General features: G+C 39.5%; 1 protein-coding gene across 6 annotated transcripts in view; it reads left to right on the forward strand.

Moving 5' to 3' along the window:
- The window catches only part of GSAP (gamma-secretase activating protein), an 89451-nt gene that overhangs the window by 36214 nt on the left and 32073 nt on the right, over positions 1–21164 (forward strand). For all 6 annotated transcript variants that reach the window (XR_004351387.1, XR_004351388.1, XR_004351389.1 and 3 more), the window contains exons 13-19: positions 3817–3894; positions 5288–5365; positions 9130–9222; positions 9342–9559; positions 11138–11207; positions 11729–11811; positions 14674–14727. Coding sequence is in view for 3 of the 6 variants with exons in the window: in XM_032642705.1 (XP_032498596.1) it covers positions 3817–3894; positions 5288–5365; positions 9130–9222; positions 9342–9559; positions 11138–11207; positions 11729–11811; positions 14674–14727 (674 nt within the window). In the remaining 3 variants the exon portion in view is untranslated. The remainder of the gene's footprint in view (positions 1–3816; positions 3895–5287; positions 5366–9129; positions 9223–9341; positions 9560–11137; positions 11208–11728; positions 11812–14673; positions 14728–21164) is intronic.

A 21164-nucleotide genomic window follows, 5' to 3' on the forward strand; every position in this document is an offset into this window, starting at 1 on the left:
ATAAACATGCTGTCTATGACATATCTTAAGAAATAAAAGGTTAATCCGGCACGAGATGTGAAAGAGTGTTTTTTCCTTTCTCAGCAACATCTAGGAGAATAGCAAATGAGCCTTGCTTTTCGCAGTCAGCTTTGAAATAGAAAAAATAAACCTGTTTCAAATGGGATGCTTCCAGATTTACAATGAAATAAACCAGAGAAGCACCCTTTTGCTTTTCAACTAAGAAGTTGTCAGTTCATGTATTTCCCAAATTACTTTTCAGAAATAACTTTTTAACCTTCGTTGTTAAAACAAACAAATACCTACTTCAGCAAAGTAGGAATGGAGAAGAGAGCAAATAGTCTAATCCCTATATGGCTCCCTTTATAATAGGGAGCTTAATTTTCCACTGGTGTGAAGAACAGAAAACATGGTTCATGAAAAAAAATATAGGTAGACTCAGAGCTTTTTACAAACTCAACTTATTTCAACTATTTACATTAATGCTGATGCTGTAATAACATTGGATGTTCAGTTGTCACATATTGGTCATCGGGAGCTACTTTGTCCTTTCAGCATTACTTTTTACATTCTTGAAAGCATCTTTGTCCTGAATTTTCCTACCCTAAGAAATGATATCTGCTACCTTCCAGGGAGTTAGAGGTTAAAATCTGGAGGCTGCTCATGAGAGTTGGTGATAGGCAAAAGTGCTCTGCCAATGTCAGGACACTTATGTATAAGATTATGAGTTTGTATAGATTTTTCTAATAAATTTTTTACAAATCAGGGACCTCCTAAAGAATTGAAGGAAAGAAAATACACTCCCTATCCAATAGTCAACCCTGAAGCTGTACTTAGAGTTCTCCTGTGTGTTCTAACTCCATGGTGGCTGTAATTCTTTCTTGTGCACCTCCTACTGGGAGGTAGTGAGGGGTGAAAAGTGTAACTTCTCCTTCCTGTACATATAATTGCAAGAGTTGCCCTTCACAAGTTCCCAGAATTAGGCCTGTGTTTTAGCATTTTATAGAGCCTTTTACAATGAGATAATTTCCCTTGGAAAACTTTGTCCATAATAGCTTTCATTGTCCAAATGGTTTCCCCCAGGCTAGCCAATTTTGAGATGTTATCTTCATCATTGATGAATATTCATTACACATCTCTGGATACGCCATTAAAAGCTTGCTTTGTTTTTTCAAACTCTGACTTCCCCCAACTTGTAAATAGCAGCAAAATTATTCTGAAATAATAATAATAAAGCAGCTAACCTTTATGACCAGCTATAACTTCTTTGCCAGAGCTTTATACATATTACCTCATTTAACACTCACATTAGAACCATACGAAGGAGGTTCTGTTTTCCTTATTTACAACTGAGGAAACTGAGGCTTAGAGAATTTAATTAATATGACTCAGGCAAATTAAAAAAATACTGATGCCTGAATCTCACCCCAGAGATTCTGATTTAGTTGATCTCAGGTGGAGCCTAGGCATCTGTGGGCCCAGGTAATTTTAATGTACTTTCAGAGTTGAGAACCAGTGCTCCAGAGCTATGCTGTCCAAGAGGGTAGCCACTAGCCACATGTGGCTATTTAAATTTAAGTTATTAAAATTAAATAAAATGTAAAAGAAGTTCCTCAGTCACATTAGCCATCCTTTAAGTGCTCAGTAGCCACATGTGGCTAGTGGCTACCATATTGGACAGCACAGATATCGAACATTTCAAAGAAAATTCTAGAGATGGGACAGCTTTGCAGAGCCTGTGCACAGCCCATTGCCCCTTGTGTCTTTTTTCCCCCCTTTGGGATTGGGAGAGGGGACTAAGCCACAACATAACTATTTGGAGATATTTGCTTATGAGATCTGAATATGGCTCTTGGTGTATGTAATTAGGTTAGTTTATTCTACATCTCACTTTAACTTTCTTCAAAACAAGAAAAATGATAACCTCAATTCTCTAAAGGATGGTGTGCAGAGGATTTTGCTAGAATGGAGGTTATGATCTTTCTCATATTTTTGACATTTCACGTTCATTCCTCAGGGTAGTTTCCTAAAAGAAGAATTACTGGGTCAACAGGTGTGAATATATTTAATCCTCGGCAAAACTGTTTATCGGAGAGGTTGTACTAGTTCACTCTTTCATTACTATTATTTGAGAATGTTCTTCCTACTGCTCCATTGACAGAATTGATTATCATTTTTAAAACTTCACTAATTTGAAAGGAAAAATGTGGTGGCTTGTTTTAATTCTTGTTTCTTTATTACTAGAGAGGATGAAGTTTTAACTCCGTTTGCTAAAAATGCCTGTGATCATAGAACGTAAAAGAACAGGATAAACCAGTAGGGTTTTTGCTGGTAGTATGTTTACTGTATAAAAGTAGTCAAAGTGGTACAGAGGACTTTTGTATCTCTTATAATTACTATTTTTGTATCTGCTTTAGTATAGCATTTTTTTTTTTTTTTTTTTTTTTTTTTTTTTTTTTGCGGTACGCGGGCCTCTCACTGTTGTGGAGCACAGGCTCCGGGCGCGCAGGCTCAGCCGCTCCGCGGCATGTGGGATCTTCCCAGACCGGGGCACGAACCCGTGTCCCCTGCATCAGCAGGCAGACTGTCAACCACTGCGCCACCAGGGAAGCCCAGTATAGCATTATTTTATTCTTAAAGAGTCTGCTGTAATTTTAAAGAAAAGGTGGTCATTAAGCATAACAGTAATTTTAAATCTAACAGAATTGTTACTTTTTTATCTGATAAAGTTATTCTTTTTTGTTTTCTGTTGAAAATATTGCAATGAAATGAATTTCTAACAATATATGGCAGTCTTAAAAGTCATTAAAAGAGTCACGAAGGATAAATATTATAACGAAATGCTTAAACATGTCCTTAAATAGTCTTCTTAGGGAAAATGGGCCTTTTTTTTCCTACCATGATTTTTGATAAAGGAACTCTAATGGACTATGGTAGAGGAAATATTGCAATTCACTGAGTAGAATAATGATTGAATTCACACAGCTAGTTAATATTCGCTCTGGGACTAGAACCCAGGTTTCCAGGCTCCTTGTCAAGTTCCTTTCCACCCTGGAAATCTCCTATTTCAGGTGATCACATAAATGCTAGCATTAGAATAGAAGTATCAGTTTAAGCATAATGCCCTCATTTGTAGGTCATTGATGGACTTACCTAGTCTGTCCAGGTGGCAACAGCTGCTAGAGGTGATGGACAGTTTTACACATTGAAACAGGTGGAAAGGCTGAGGTTGTTCTGGAGTGGTGGGCTGAGTGAGTGTGGTCAGGGCTCATCTGGAAAGGCCACTCTATGCCAGGAGCTCTCCTCAGTGACCCAAATATGGATGGGGACAGGCACACACACCACACTTGCTCTTGTTGCCCCAGTTTGCTTTCCATTCTAGATAAAGAAGAACTCTGGAAACTTTCTGTAAATAGGAGACACGTTTTTGATAAACTGAGGTCCATAGCTATTAGCAATGGCTGGAAAGCAAGCTAAAAAAGGGCACAGGGGAGTATGTGTACGTAAGGAGAATCTCGTGAAGCTTTATAAACTTCTCTAGGTTCCTGTGATTTCGTATACAGAAGTCTCTCTCTCTCCATTTTCCTAGCCTTCAGTAACCTACCACAGTAAATTGCTTATAGTGTGTGCTGAGTAATTGTTGACTTGAAATTTCTTAGCAACTTGTTAATAGTCCATTTCTAGAATTTGGGGATAATCTATGAGGTAAATTGAGGCAGAACATCTAAAGGAATAGCAGTAAGGTTAAGTGGCTTAGGAAACTTTCTATTTGTCTACGATTCTTTTAAGTTTTACTAAATACCTTCTTCCTTCTAGGAAGTTTGTGTGTATGTTACTGCCCGAACTTTGACTCTTGGGAGCAAATCACGTATTCAGTGCTTTACTTTCATAAAGGTACTTTTCATTTATTTTTTTACTTTTACATAGTCATTTTTTCCAAATAGCAGCAAAGTAGATAGACTTTAAAGTCTTATTACCTTGTAACAAATTCAATCAGTACATTGTATATCTGTATACCTATATAATACATATTTCCTGAAGAAATTCATGAATGATGAATATTAGGTGAGCTCATTATTTTACATTTAAAATAATATTTTGTAATACATTTTTTTCTTGACCTGTGTCTTTTTTCTAAGCCTGTAGACCAATGCTAAGGGATGTATTTGCCCAAAGTGTGTGTGTTTGATTTTTTATTATTACTAACTGAAAGGTACCAATAGATTTAACTTACAAAGGTACATAGGGTTTTAATTAAAAGCTTCCATGGTCTCGGTCCTTAACAGGTCTTAGACCTAAGGTACATTTATTTCATTTCATACATCTGTGGCCCAAGAAATTGATATGCCAACAGTCAGCCTTGGGGACAGGAGTAAAGTGCCCAAATTTTTTTGCTCTGTAGTTGGTCACAGAGTGCCCTTTAATAGTTTTAGCCTGAACCATACTAAAGAATATTTATTTCGCTTGTTTAGTTCCTTAAAATTAGTATTTATATAGTACATACTGTGGGTAGAGTTAAAATTGCTTAAAATTAGAATTTTCAAAATAAAAAAAAAATTTATGCCAGGTCACACCAGAGTTTATTCTGCAGGAGTGCCTAATAGTACCTTCAGAAGTTAGAGATTAAAGTAAAAGAGTTGAATAACTTAATAATGAAGAAAGTAGAAGTAAATTCCGAAGACCTATATCTATGCTTTAATAGTACAAGTCTGATATTTGTGGAACGTTTTCATACATTTTTCTAATGATTAATCTAATGATTAAAGCCAGAAAATAAAACTTTTCTGAAAGTTTTATTAAGAGCTAATAACCATGATTAAGAGTTAGAAGAGTGAAGCCCTTAGTAGATAGTCTAACACCCTTTCTGAGTCACAGTGAGATTCCTAAGTGATTCAGAGAAGTCTCTGAGGGCCTTAATGACTGCTAGAGTGTGGCAGTGAACCTTGAGGCACGAGGGCCAATGAGCCACCTTGTCTCCACCTCTTGGATCCTTAAGTAGATTTCTTCAGGTCCTTCTATCCCAGCACAACCCACCTTTTAAGGTCTAAGTTTATACATAAGCCCAGAACAACTACTGGCTTGTGACTGCACTCAGGTGATCCACCTTCAATGCTGATTTTTGGAGAATGATAGGGAACCAGGAGCTCTAGGGCTCCAAAGACACTTGCTTTGTCAGTTTCACAGTTACTAAGTGTGGAGAGTATGACATGGAGTCACTGCCTTGGGTGGAATTCCAGCTCTTTGTTTCTTAACATCCTTTCTCTGGCTTCATGTTCTCTCTCCACAGGGCACGGCAAGACCTTCACTGCTACTCTTGGGCATGTTGACTCACGTGTGACAAAGGGCATTACTTTTCTCAGCCTTGGTGAGTGAGAGGCACAGGCGTCTCTCTGCTCTGTCTCTTCTTCCGGTACATGTTATGCCTCATTTTCCTCATGCCTCTTTGGGACTCAGGTTGTGATGACTATGACTGACCTTTTTGAAGCCAGATAAGGGAAGGTTTCCTCTGGAACGCACCCCCCCCACCCCCCCAGAAAAAAATCAGCCTTTTGGCAGGGGGGCGAGGCAATGCATCTCCTTTCTTAGGGAACCTGGGCTGTGGGCTTTCTTATGTTTTTAGTAGGAATCCTAAAATGCCACTTGTTAGTATAAAGATGATGACGGTGAGCGAGAGGTTTCCTAAAAGCCTATGAGAAATAATACGTGATGTTGTCCCTTGATTCTAGAGAGACAAAGGCCCTTGAGAAATTGTCTGTTCCCTGTTGGTAATTGCTAGAAGCTTCTGAGTCCCATAAGTTATTTATGGATCAGCTTGATTGTTTTTCATTGAGTAAGTATGGTAAAGGGAACTTGAGTATTTGGCTTAAACATAGTGAGTCTGTAATGAAGAAAATAAAGAAGGGGATTATTGTACCTCCCTACTGAAAGCTGCTGTTCCATGCCAGTTGGGGTGAGGGGCACAAACCGGTTAGCACAAGACTAAACAGAACTGTTGTTTGCTTGCATATGGGATATGGCACAATATTTTAAAAAGAAAAGCTTTAGCTTTCAGGTTTAGAGCAGATGGATTCTTGAAGATTTTCTTCTTTCCCTGTTTCCCAGCCCATCTACTATCATGACAAAGGTTTAGGAAGGTGTTGTGTGAAGGAACTGGGCAAAGTGAGAACCAAAGTGATAAAGACCATAAAAATATTTTTTTGGGTCTTTTTTAATCGAAGTATAATTGATGTCCAATATTATATTAATTTTAGGTTTACAAATAGTGGTTCAGTATTTTTATAGATTATACTCCATTTAAAGTTATGACAAGACAATGGCTATATTTCCCTGTGCTGTACATTCTTATACATAGTAGCTTGTACCTCTTAATCTCCTACCCCTATCTTGCCCCCCCATTCCCTCTCTTCACTGGTAACCACTCGTTTGTTCTCTATATCTGTAAGTCTGCTTTTGTTTTGTTAAACGTATTTGTTTTATTTTTTAGATTCCACATGTAAGTGATAACATAGCGTATTTGTCTTTCTCTGTCTGACTTATTTCACTGAGCATAATACTCTCTAGGTCCATCCACACTGTTGCAAAGAAAAAAGATTTTTATTTTGAATGGTACTATTGATGAGGAGAGATATCTCATGCTAAGTGGGCCAGTATGTGCCAGTTTTTAATATGAGCTCTGAACCTGTGGGAAGTTGCTTTAGAGAGGCCTGCTTCTACTGCTTCCTGTGGTAAGAAGGATAAATATAAGGTTTCCTGGGTCTGAGACTTGATTCTTATCAGAAATCCTTTATCAGCATCCCATCTCGAGAGTGATGTGGGGAACTCTCCACTAAAAAAACTTAGCCTTTTGTGAGGTCAAAGGTATCCTTCCTCTTCTTACCCCTGGGATTGACTCTTGAAAAGGGCAGGCATGATTTAATCTCTGGTCTTCAGAGCGTGGAGAGGGCAAAAATACTAGAGCTTTGTAAAAATAGGCTATCTCACATTAAGCCATCTTTCCTTCTTTAAACAGATTTTAATATATAGGCACAAAATTGTACCCAAGATTAGAACTATTCTAGAGGTAATTTTTATGACAACAGTATTGCTTTTTGAGTGATGTCTTTTTTGCAATTTATTGCATGGAATTTCCCTGAATTGTCACCCTCTTAAAAGGGGCTTAAATTGATTGAAATATTAAAGAATAGAGTTTTGGAGGAAGTTTTCCATGAACCCCAAACACCTGTATATAAGAAAGATATGTTTATACATTAAAAAACTATCATTTTAAAAATTAATACTATATTCTAAGTGTTTTACTTGTTATCTTGATCCTTACAACAATTCTTCTTGGTGACGTTATCCCCATTTTACAGGTAATGAAACTGAGTCTCAGAAAGTCTGTGATGTGTGCCCAAGCTTCTTCTAGTGTCTCTTATCAGGGGCACTATATTCGTTTATTGCTGCAATAAGAAATCACCACACATTTAGCCCCTAGATAAATAACACATTGTCTTATGGTTCTGGAGGTGAGAATTCTGCAAGGAGTGAGTCCTGAGGTGTCAAGGTGGGGGCAGAAATGGTTCCTTCTGGAGATTCCAGGGAAGAATTCATTCTTTGCCTCCTCCAGCACATAGAGGCTAGCATGTTTTGGCTTGTGACCACATCACTCCAGTCTCTCGCATCATCATGTGGTCTCCTGTAGTCATGCTTCCTGTTCCTCCCTCTTATAAAACCATTTGTGATTACATTGGGTCCACCTGGATAATCCAGGATCCCTCCCCCCCACCTCAAGATCCTTAATCACATCTACAAAGTCCCTTTTATTACTTAAGGTGACATATTCATAGGCTCTGGGGATTACCATGTGGACACCTTTTGGGAGCCATCATTCAGCCTACCACAGGTACTATTGACATTTTTGGTGAGAAAGTAACTTTTGGGTGGGAGGGTCCTGCACATTGAGGGATTTAACCTCCTTGGAGCCCACTTGCTCATCAAATGGCAGTAGGAATCTCCCTTCTACCTGAAAAATTGTGACAACTCAGAACACCCTCATGTATTTCCAAATGCCCCCTCTCCCAGGGACATAGTACCACCCTAATTAACTGGCTAAGCTGTAGGGCTAGGAGTTAATCTAGGTCATTTGATGCCTTTCCCCTGTGCCCTACTATATCGTTATTTGTGCTTTTCTACTTATGCATTACCATAATGGTAACATTATTGCAACCACTTGTGCTAACTACTTTAACATCACTGAATCCACAGTGACTGAAAGGACACTTATAAGTCAGCTGGTTAGTTTTACATCCTTTTTCCTTTCCCTTCCACAGAATGCCTTCTGTGTACATTATTTAGCATGTATTTCTTTGCTTCTTAGGGGAAAAAGAGTCTAGCTGGCTCACTTATAATCTAAATGTTTCATCTATATGAAATTCACTACTGTTGTATGAGTTTCTTTGTTTTTCTAAGATCCTAGAAAAATTATTGGCAAGGGCTACTTCTACCTTGCCCCCTTCTCCAGAAACCTATTTTTTATACCTTGCCTCAATCTGTATACAAATGTTCTTTGTACAGAAATATCTAGTGCAGGGACTGTGAAGATGTGCATTCTAGGCAGCTTGCTATGCATGGAAACAAATTAGTACTTCACAAAGTGTCAGAATGCCTGCAGAGACTGTTTTGATGAGTATCAATTTAAAGCTTCTTTAGAGAAGATAACAACGATGATGAGCAGTGGGCAGACATAGGAAACTAAATTGTAGAGCTTCCCCCACATGGCAGAAATTATGCAGGAAATTCCCATGATAAGCTATTTCCAGCCTGTCAGATTAAGGAATAATTCATGTTGCTGGATATTTTTTATTCTAACTTGCTCTCAGAGCTCATTTAGATTCCTATAAAGCCACAGTTCTCTTAGAAACAAAACTACAGATATAAATTAAGATAACCATGGCTAAATGTCTGAATAAAATGAGATATTGCTAGGAAGATGGACCGTACTGACATCAGACAGCTTCTTATTACATTGGTCAAAACCTTTGTGTTTTAAGAGGTTCAAAGAAAAATAGGGATACCGTAAAGTTGTTGGCTTTATCTGTACCTATACAGCTCTTGCCACGTGGAACTGACTTAAATCTTTCTCTCCCGCAGACTATTATGTAGCTGTTTACTTGCCTGGTCATTTCTTTCATCTACTTAACATTCAACATCCAGACCTGATCTGCCACAGTCTGTTTCTGACAGGTATGGCTGTAGTTTTCCCCCTCGTGAACAGGGTACGTTTGGGTTCGTTTTAACGTTAATAGTTATGTTTGGGGCAGAGGGGCTTCTTTTATTTGCTGATCTACTTTTTTTTTGGCCAGGAAACAGTGAAGTGATTGATATGCTACCTCATAGTCCTTTACAGTCACTGTCAGGATCCCTGGTCCTGGATTGGGGTTCTGGAAAGCTCTATAGGGCGCTCCTCAACCAGTCATATTTATTGGAGTTCCTGTGGAACACCCGGCTGGACTGCGAGAAGCTGGCCTTGTTGCACTGTGTGCTCTCATGTGGCCGAGACTCACGGCGACTGGAAGCCAAGGTGGGAATATAGCTTAAGTTTAAAAAGTGGCAGATGGACAACACGTGTACATTTAGTAGCTGAAATGAACAGAAGTTATTTTTATTTGGTAACAATTGAGGTTTACGGTCTCCGTTGTGACTTGAACATATTCTTCGTTTGTGCTCCTTTTTTATGGACACAGACCTCAGACTGGGAGGGCGTGTCTGTTCTTTTCACTCTTCTCTTTTCCATATTGTGAGTAAATGTTAGGAAGTGCTAACAAGGAAGTGCTCGGTAAATAGTTTCTCAAATATCTACTTTTTCTCCTGGTTTGTATTTGGTGTATATCATGAAAAGGACTAAAATCTGGTGGTAAATAAAATCTATTTATGACATTTTAAATAGAGATAGCTCACATTTATATTTCACATTATAGTTTATGAAGCACTTTCATACATCTTATCATTTAATATTACAGCTATTCTGTGAAGTTGAAGAAACCCCCCATTAGACTTGATTGGGACCAATGGGTGGTTGGTCGATTGAAAAAAGATGGCCTAAATATTTTCTTTTAACCTAAAATATATAAATGTACATTTATTCCTGTATCTTTTGATGTAGATTACAGCCCTTTCTTTGTGTATCAGCTAATTGGAGTTCAAAATCGTTTTTCTTTCATAAAACCACTAAGTAATGTCTTGACTTTCTTTATCTGTACCTGTATGGCTCTTCCAGTTACTTTCTTTTTCTTTTCATTTTATTCCCTAAGGAGGTCAATAGTTTAAAAATCCTCCTTTAAATAGTTTGTGTATATCAGGCAAGTTTTTCTTTTATAGTTGTCTCACACCTAGTTTTTTAATAAGTGTTTTAGAGACATGCCTTGGAGTCTTTCCCAAGCTATCAACTTTTATTGAGCCGCCAGCATTCTTTTTGTATCCATATTTCACTTGTCTATGGTAATATTTTATTAACTTAACTAATTGTGAAAATAAGCACAACTAGCTTGATGAGTAGGTTTGGAAATAAGAACAATTATTGGCAGGATCAGAAATGCAAGAGTGCCCTATGGCTAGGCAAGCCTCATACCATCAATTCTAAGGTCGGGAACAAGGGGTTTCGTTCCTGCAGCAGGTGAGGATGGTTATAGAGGTTGATTGAGAGAACTGTTGATATAACAGGGATTATACCTTCCTTGATAGCATAGCCATGCTCACAATGATTAAATGGTGTAATTGAGCTGAAATTCAAACACAGGTCTGCTGCCTCCAAGCTCAGTGGTTGAGTTTGGTTTTCTCCTGTATCCATAGCTCTTCACACTGCGACTTTGCTGTAATATGTCCTACTCTAGCAAAAACGAACATTGGATTCAAGAAGGCTTATTTGGATCCCAGTCAAGGGCATTTATTAAAATGATGCATGAAAAGGACCTCATTTATATTTTATCCACACAACCTTACGTTATGTATCTCAGAGATTGTGTAGAAGTGAGTGTGTTCTTAGGCAATTCTAAAAGAGATATAACATTTTAAACTATTCATATATATTTTGTACTTCTTTGGTGGTGGGGGCAGGGTGCAGATTTAAATACCAATAGATTTGTCTTCTTACTTTTTAAAGATTATTCAGTGGATTTCTGAGAACATCTCTGCCTGCCATTCATTTGACCTCATTCAGGAATTTATAATTGGTAGGTGTTGCTGATGGTGCATATTAAGTTGAACCCTTGACCCTTTTGCTTCAGGGAAAGCAGTAACTTGATAATGCCTCAATCTGTCAAAATGCTGTTTAGGAGTGTTTTTTCATTTTTTTTAAAACTCTGTTGTAGTCAGCACCTAATTAAATTTCATTCTTTTGTGGCTTTGTAAGAAGCTGTGGCTGTTCAGAGACTGATGACATATAAGATACGATCTTGATTCTATAACCTTATTAGTGATTTATTTTAAGCATTGTGTTGGCTGGTTCTGTGTGAAGTGGTTATAACGTCATTTGGATAGATGTAAGTGCCAAATAATTTTTAAAAAATTATTCTCAGTGTAAAAAGTAGAACCTGAACATTTTAATCAGCGGATAGAACCATGATTAACCTTTTGCAGATGAAGGATAAGGCAATGAAAACTTTTGTGGGTTGGCTTGTTTGGGTGCATTACAACGTCTACTGCCTTATTCTTCATATTAAAACGTCTTTTTTCCCCACCAAAACTTACTCAGCTTCTTCATATTGGAGCATCTATCCAGAGACAAGTAACATGGATAAACTCTTGCCATACTCCTCACTGCTCACTTGGGATACAGTAAGTTAACACTTTATATTCTTTCTGTAATTAAAATTGATTCACTGCTGTGGGTCAGTTGTAGGACGTTCCTGTCACAGTAACCAAGGTTGTGATTTCATTTTCTGTTTTGATGCATAAGGATCTGAATTGGAGTTTTCTGGCAGAAAAATAATAGTGAGTCCTTGCTGTTGGCCAGTTTTATTTACATAAAACAGCAGAACTGAAGGAGAAGGCACAGCATACGTGTTACTCTTCCTACTACCAAGCAGAATGAAGCCTCTATCATCTTCAAATGGTTTTAGTTTTTAATTTTTTTCAAGCAGCTAGAATAGACGAAAATATTTCTTAGGGTTTTATAAATGAGCAACGGCTGGACTGCTGCTGTTATTCTGAGCTGTTCTATTTACTTAGTAGATTAGCACCTTCATGAGCTTTTTTCCCAGCCTTAGAAAGAAAATCTGTGATAACTTTAGAATGTCAAGATCAGTAAAAGTCAGTAATCTTAAGCAAATCCATGCCATTCAACCTTTTCTTCCTGTTGGTCCAGACTCCCTTCCTTTTAGTTGGGAAGAAATGTTTCAGGAGAAAACATTGTTCATTTTCTCTTGAATGTGGTTCAGTGAACTGAGCTTTGTTGGATCAGAAGTGAAAACCATGTATAGGCTCCCCCTGAAAAAGGTTCTGCCTCTCCTCCTTTCATATTTAGATGTTAGAACTACTGTGTGCTTAGTCTCAAGGCAGAGGTTTGTATCAAAAAAGCATTTAGAAAAGTAAATTTAATTCAGGTAGCACAGACGCAGGAAAATAAGTACTAGGATAAATGGTAACACTTCCCATTTTGTTTTTAGACTATCTAAATATAGTCCTTTAAAAAGGCATATCAGATGTGTTTGATTAATTTTTTTCCTTTTTTTTGTTTTCTGTGGCTGCGCCACGTGGCACACAGGATCCTAGTTCCCCGACCAGGGATCTAACCCGTGCCCCCTACAGTGGAAGCGCAGAGTCCTAACCACTAGACTGCCAGGGAAGTCCCATGTTAGAAAAATTTCTAAATTTTTGGTATACGCAATGGTAGTGTTTTCCCAAAGGCCCTTTCTTCTTTGTCTCTCACTGTTGGAGTTCGTAAACTTTCATGCCTCTCTGTAAAATTATAAGGAAAGATCTGAGCTTGTTTCTTCTCCAGGCCCTCATTGTTTGAAGAACCCTTGTCAATATACATGCAGACTCTGTGGTAATGTGCCAGGAAGTTCGCAGGTTAATCCCTACCCCTCCCCCAGAAGCAGGAAATGTACATTTCATCTTCCTCCCTTCACCACCCAATGCTGGCTGTCGCTGTCTTGTGTTCAGTGTCTGGGAGGCTGAGTCTGGACCTCTGGTTCCCAGGGTTGTGTTTAAACATGGTGCATGTGTTAGTTGGATGTTGTGTGAGTGTCATCCTGACAGGTAGTTCTTCACATTTGCATTTCTCCTCCTTTGTGGGGCAGAGGAAATGTGTGGGCATACAGAGTGACATCAGGATGTCCTACAAGAAGTACAATATGAAAAAACCCAAAGTTTTAACCACTGCGTACAGAGCTTATTTTGGGGTTTATCATGTTGCTTTAGACTTCTGGCGGTTGGAGTAGGTTACCTTAAAGGTCTCTCCTAATCCTGAAATTCTATGAGCCTATGATTTTCTTTAGCAATGATGTAAATCATTTTCTTTTCTCTAATCTGCATATGCTCTTAATGCTATACCCTTAATAAATAAATTTCGTACTTCTGTATGGAGACAGATTATTTCTGTAAATAACTGAATTGGGTTTTTTAAGATACTAGAAAATATTGTCCTACACATAGATAATCCTGAATTATGCTTTGCAGACAGTGAGCCTTGTTATACTTATTTGAAGATGCTATTTATAACCTAGAGCTGTAGTGAAATTTCTGTTGCTGAGTAGTGATAAGTGAAGCATACATAGATTTTTATTACAGGCTTTCTCCTGTCCATTGGAGGACTCAGTTGCTTGAATGTTCTGGAAGTTTATTTCTCCATCCCTGTGATGCCCTTTTTCTCAGAAATATTGTATGTCAATAAAATCCAGGACATTTAAGTTGTAAACAAATACCAGGTTTTATTTGTATTTTCTTATATATCATCTACTTAGTGTTTAGGAAATGAAAGAGGAATTGACTAGTTGACAGGTTAATATACATAATTAACATGGAAACACACTTTTTAAAATAAGTGGCAATTTTGTCAGTTTATCTTTTTATTTAAATTTCTGTTTTAATGCTCACTAGTTAGCAGAATGTTATAATTTGGACTTCCTGATATGAATTGCGTCTTGCACATTTGCCATGGTGATCTTGCTAGGTAAACACTTTATGGGGATCTCTTATTTCCGAAATCACGGTAGAGGATGAGGTGCAGAACAGTTTTCCACTGAGGTCAAAAAAGAATCCCATTAGTGAGGCAGGGGCCAACTATAATACATTTAAGTGAAAGAGAAAGAGAGGGAGGAAGGAGTAAAAAAAAAAAGGAGTGTCCACCTTATTATTATACTTGATGGTGCAAATATAATTTGCCTCCTTTGTTCTTAAATGGAAATGTGTAAATAATACATTATTTACTCTGTATTTCTTCATAATAGTTTATCCTTTCCTTTAGTGACACTGTCAACTATTATAATAATAACTTTACAGAATATTTCCCTTCCCGAGGCAAGAGATAGGCGGTGTTCACTGGTATTTATAAACCCCAAGTTTTATTTAAAGTAGAGGTTAGCAAACTGGGAGCTGCCCTCAGCTTCTGTCTGCACGGAAGTCACTTCCTGAAGGCTCGGGCTGGGGGTAGTTGATAGGTTTAGCAGTTGTGTGTATGTTTTTCCCCCACCACAGGAAATTCCTGGAATAACCCTTGTGACAGAAGAGATTCCGTTGCCTCTTATGAAGGTAAGTGCTTACAGTGAGAGACAAAAAGCCCAGACCTGCGTGGCTTCCTCGCTGGCCTCACGGTCGCCTGCCCCCAGTGTCGCAGTGGTTCCAAAAGGGATTGTAAACTGTCAGGGGAGGATGCTGCAAGGGGTAAGGCTAGTTGTCTAGGCAGTCCTTCCTAAATGGTAGTCACCAACGACGATATCAGGGCAATGCTTAGGAATGCTCTTTGAAGAGGGAGGTTTTCTGAAGACAGAGAACTACAGGCTCGATGTGAAGTGTATAGAAGTCATACTTTCCACCGTGCCTCAAACCAATCCATGCTGGAGGAGTTCTTGTAAATTTTCTTGAGCAGACCTAGGAGCTGTTTTATTTTACTTCACTTGCATTGTCACCCCCTCACACACACACACACACAACACACACACACACAGACACACAGACACACAGAATCTTAAAACCATTAAGTAACCTGGGCTGGGATTAACTAATTTCCTTCTCGTTCTGAGAACAGTGTTTCTGTTTCTCAAGAGTGACCTGCTCGGGCTGTCCCTGTGGTCTCAGCACACACCTTCTTCCTGCCCTCCAAGCAGCAGCGTTAGTGTCTCTCTACAGTCTGGTGGTTTCAGAGGAGTTTCTGGTACAATAGGGAGGGTGGGGTGGGTGAGCAGAGAAGAATGTGTATGTAGTTAAAACCAAGGAGTATTTTAGCATAGTTTTCTTGAAGCTCCTTTGTTGTTTTTGGCATTGCCTCCTGTTAATTATAGCTTGGTGTGTGCTGGGAAATCTCAGCTTTTGGCAGCAGGCAGCCCAGTATGCTGCTGCCTTTTACTATTTACATTTGATTCTTTTGGACCCACAAAGGGCAGGGCAGGCTCAGGCAGCTGAGGGAAAGCCTTGGGCGTTTGAGGTCACGGTGATGCCCTGGGGGTGAAAGAGGGCTGACTGGGGCAGGTTTAGTGGTTCTGGGTTTTGGTCCTAAGAATGGTAAAGGGAGATGGACAAGAGATGTATCTAGGCAGCAGAGTGAGACAACTGTGAAGGTCTATAAAAGCAGGAAGACGAGGGAAAAGAAAGGTTTGATTAATAGCTTAAAAGATTCTTATTAAGAGCCTCCATCCTTTCATTTTATTGTTTCTGCTTTTACCACTAGTCCAGAAAATCCATACTGTGTTTAATGGACACACAATAAACCAGTGAAGGAAATTTTAAAAAGAAAGCAATGTCACTCACAATTCTACAGTTCCTAACATATTGTCTCTTTGCCCCATTTCCTCTTGGTCTTTGTCATAGGTTTGCATGTTTTACCTAGTAGTAATGGCCATCTAGTGATATTTAATAAAGATTATGTATTATAATATATCATATACATTTTCATGTTGGTACCTAAACTTCATAATTTTCATAATTATGATTTCTAATGACTCCATAGGTTTCCACTGTGTTTCTGTGTCTTAGTTTACTTAATCATTCTTCTGTTTTGAGACATTTAGTTTGTCTCTAGCCCCCATTAAAAAGCATTTTTTTTTTTTGCTATTAAAAATAATGTGGCAGTGAATACTTTCATGTAGTTTTTTTGTGTGTATGTGATTTATTCCCTTAAGGTTAAATGCCCAGTAGTATTGTTGGGTGAAAGGCTATGACAATTTTTATAGCTTTTGATTCTTATTGCCAAATTGATATTCAAAAAATGTTGTGCTCATTTACACTGTTACAAGGGATTTATGAGTTTATCGGTTTTACTATAACCTTACATTATTGTGTATTTTCATTTAAAAAATTAAGTAAGTATAAAAGAGTGATGGGAAGGTTCTCAAACTTTTTACCACTTGCCTTATTCTAAGAATACAATTTGCCTTTGCTTGGAAACAAAATAGCTTATTTTTGCACTCTCTGATTTTTTTCTTTTTTCTTTTCTATTTGTGTGTGTGTGTGTAAAATTATGTTTTTATGAAGTTCATTTTTCTTCCTTCTTGATATTCACTTTGCCTTCTCCTCACGTTTTTCTCTTCTCCCCTAATTATCTTTAGCATTTGGCTCTGCAGAGGGTTGTTTCCCATGAACTGTTCCCAAACATGCTTGGAAACTCTTCCGAGACTCCACATACATTCATGTGTTAGTTAAGAAGTGTTGCGTAGGACAAGTGTGAGCTGTAGATCTCTTCACTGTCCTCTCCACGCAGACACAGTCCATCAGGGAAGGCAGAGGAATGCTGCCGGGATTTGCCTTGGGCTCAGGAGAAGACGTCACTGGGTTTGGTGGCCAGCTCCACCCCAATCCCCCACTGCCATCACTAATCATCCCTTCCAGTTCACAGGACACCTGGTCCTGATAGCTCTCATTTGTTTCCCCATCTCTGCTTGCATAATACCTCTCAGAATAAGCAGCTGCCTTTGACCTAGTTCTACCGCAATTCCCAGCCTAATTATATTGCAATGGATCTGGTTGCAGTGGCACATCCCACCTACTTTTCCTCCCTCCCCAGCCCATTATGTGACTGTTCTTGCAGCTTCCCCATAGGAGTTGGCTTTGAGCACCCTTGACCTGAAACACAAGTTACCTTTCGAAGGCATGCTTGCTGTAGGACTTTCCACGAGGCCCAAGGGACCCCAGACTACTCTGACCACACTTGCTTCCATCCTGCTTGGAAGATGACTGCGCTGATAAGGAGTCTGAAGAGGGAAGAGCAAAATGAAACTAGATGAGCACTTCCCTTCTGCTCTCTCTGCAAATAAGTTTAGTGTGAAGTGAAGCACTTCACAAATGTTTAACATATGAACATCGAATTTAATTGGTTTATACCAGTTTACCACCTGAAAGACAAAAGCCTTCCTTTATAGAATGGTTTCCAAAAGAATTTTTAAAAAATGAAACGAAATGTATGTTAAAACAAGGCCCTCACCTTAAAAAGGAATGTCATCAAGAATGGCCTTCCCAAGAATGAATTTATCTCTTCCACGGGAAGTCATGTAAGGATTAAAAAAAAAAGTAGAAACCATAGCTTACTTGAATATCAAGAATGGAGAAATGGAGTATTTTTATTAAAGTATTGTTAAGCCAGACATCTTTACTTTCATTTTATAAAGTAAGGAAGCCTTTAATTTAATCATTTGTGTAGCGACTATTAACTATCTGACCTACAGACTGGGAAGGAGAAAGACTTCAAGCCCCGTTCCAGTTATGGCCACTCCAAGTGAGGGCATTGCTGCAGTGTCCATCAGGGGTCTAGATGGCCCTGAGCAATTGCGGAAAGAGTGGTTGGCACCTGTGCTGTTCTCCATTCAGAGACTGGTTCACTTAATTATGCTTCTTCTCTGAAACACTTAAAAAGTGTTTAAAAAATACTTTTTTGGGCAGAGCATGACTATAATTAAGCATCTAATGAAACACAAAAGGCACTCTTTTCCTTGACCCTCCCAGTACAGACAGCCACCATCACTTAAAGAAAATGTTTCTTAGAGATCCAGCGTATCAACAATCGCAGTGTAGAAACTTACAGTTTTTAAAAATGAGAATGGTTGCTTTGACAACAATGTAGCATTAACAGAAATGTCAATTGGTTATGTGGGAAATATTGACTTTCCAAAGTTTAGTTTGTACATATGTGATCTTGTGATATAACTAGAAATATATATTTGGTCTTCTTCCATGGTTCCCGGCACAGAGCTCCTAAAATCCTTGTAATTTCCTAAGTAATAAAAGCTACAAGTGCATCTTTTGTTAAAATGTTTACTGTTTGTTCCAGTTCCTGAAGTAGCTCCAGAGTACAAAGGTGAAAAGAATGTCTTTTATTATTCCTAACAAGCCCCTTCCAGCCACACCTGAGTTTGTTAATGAGGTGGCCTTTGGAAAGCACCTAAGGATGGAGCTGGTTGCCAGGAAAACTAACCATGTGATTAGCAGGTTGGCACTTTGAGCCCTCTACCACCACTACCTTCCAAGGCTAGAGTGGCTGGAGATGGAGTTCAGTCACCAACGTCCAGTGATTCAATCCATCATGCCTATGTAATGGAGCCTCCATAAAGAACCCTAACTGAAGACCTCCTGGGTTGGATGAATATACGGAGGTGCAGGGCTGGGGGTCCTGCGCCTGGAGAGGGCATGGAACCTCAGAGCCCATTCCCACACGGCCTGCCCCACGCATCTCTCTTCAATCTGGCTCTTAACTGAGTTGTATACTTTTATAATCAACTGGTATATAGTAAGTAAACTGTATTCCTGAGTTCCATGAGCCTCTGTAACAAATTCTAGAACCCATGAAGGGGGTGCCGGGAACCTCGGATTGATAGGCAGTCAGTCAGAATCACAGGTAACGACACGGGCCTGTGATTAGCATCTGAAATGGGGGGCAGTCTTGTGGGACTGAGCCCTCAACCTGTGGGATCTGACAGTATCTCCAGGTAATCGTAGGACACCTTGCTGGCATTGGAGAATTGATGGATGTGGAGAAAAAAACCCCACATGTTTGGTGCCCAGAAGTGAAATATGCTGTGAATAGACTGTTGTAGAGAAAAAACAAGAGTTATTCCTATACAACATATTTTTGGGGACAGAGTGTTGTGGCACGTTCAATTAATATTGTAAAAACATAATTTTATGATTTTACAAAGAAACACAACTTACTAGAGACAGAGCAGCAGGCTGGTAAGTTCATTCCCGTCATATCTGTAGAGATGAGGGTACCTTCAGTTCACTTCTCAGACGATGAAATTGAGGAACAGACCCAGGATCAAGAATTCTTGTTTCTGTCTCTCTCCTACAGCCACTAGGCTGTGCTGCTTTTATTCATAGTTTAGTTGAAGACATCATGTTTAATTCTTAAGGTTGAGAGGAGGGAACTGTCTTAGCATTGGCTTTCTCAGGATATATGCTGATTGCGAGATGGAATAGTTTAGAGCCATATTTAGGGAGTTACATGAAAAATTACATCTCATTAAAAATGGCTAAGAGTACTACCCAGCTGTGCAAAGAAGAGAGATATTTTTTCTAAATGTTGGGAAGAAGGAGAAAGTCCACTTATAAATAGGAGAACTTGGCCTTACAACATGCAGTCCCCTTGGCAGGAAGCCTCAGGAGTTCCGGTTGCTGGTCCTCTGTATGGATGGCCTGCTTACAGCATCTTGGCTTAGTATGGTATCTTACTAGCCTTATGGACACAAAGACATTTCTATTTTATTCTGTCTGTGCTGGAGGTAGTAGGTCACTGTGTTTCTCTGGGCTGCAAGTAAAATCTGATACTGAGATGGTATCCACTGAAGAGCCAAGTTGGATTGATGCTTTACCTCTGCTAGTTGAGCCCTGATATGAAGGGTAAAGTTTCTCTCTGAGTTGGCTTCCTCTTCTGTAAAAGAGGATGCTGGTTCATCAGCAGATGTAGGATCAAAGCCAGAGGGCGTTTAAGAAATGAAAGGCAGGGCTTCCCTGGTGGCGCAGTGGTTGAGAGTCCGCCTGCCGATACAGGGGATACGGGTTCGTGCCCCGGTCCGGGAAGATCCCACATGCTGCTGAGCGGCTAGGCCCGTGAGCCATGGCCGCTGAGCCTGCGCGTCCGGAGCCTGTGCTCTGCGACGGGAGAGGCCACAAGAGTGAGAGGCCCGCGTACCGAAAAAGAAAAAAGAAAAAAAAAAAGAAATGCAGATTTTTTTTTCTGGAAGTAATTTGCAGCTGAGCCCGTAAGTACCACAGGGCTTTTTTTCTTCCTTTTTTTTTAGCGGTACGCGGGGCCTCTCACTGTTGTGGCCTCTCCCATTGCGGAGCACAGGCTCCGGACGCACAGGCTCAGCGGCCACGGCTCACGGGCCCAGCCACTCCGTGCCATGTGGGATCTTCCCGGACCGGGGCACGAACCCGTGTCCCTTGTATCGGCAGGCGGACTCTCAACCACTGCGCCACCAGGGAAGCCCTTTCTTCCTTTTTAAAGAAAAAAATCAAAATTATTTCCTACATAAATGGGAAACAGTCCCTTAATGAAACCTTTTGGTCTGTTTGTTCAATTAATAGTTGTGATGGGCTACATTTGGTAATTACTTCATGTCATCCTAAGAGACAAAATAAGATTATTTCTCAAGAAGAGACTTGGAATAATTTTCCTTCCTTTAAAATCAAAATTTAAAATTCCCCCTGTGCAGGGAAGTGCTTCTGGGTCATTCCTTGAGGATCTGATGGCTTCTAACACCAGAGTCTCCCAGAAGTAGCTAAATTTACGGGTATTTTTCTTAGAAAGCATTTTTGTGTATTTGAAAGCTTTATAAGCTCTTTTCAGGAAGCTGGCGATGTGCTTCAGACTCTTGTGGCTTTCACTTTGCTGTTGTCCCTGATGAATATGGTGCTTAGTGTTCAACAAGTTCTGTAAGTGCTGGTTGACGGAAAGGAGTGGCCTTCTGTGCTCCCAGGTTGGCTGCTAGGGTGTGACTGTGTAGCTCCCATGCCCTCTTCCCCCCCCGTACCATGCTATA

Source organism: Phocoena sinus, chromosome 9 (genome assembly GCF_008692025.1).
Source record: "Phocoena sinus isolate mPhoSin1 chromosome 9, mPhoSin1.pri, whole genome shotgun sequence".
Taxonomy (NCBI): Eukaryota; Metazoa; Chordata; class Mammalia; order Artiodactyla; family Phocoenidae; genus Phocoena; species Phocoena sinus.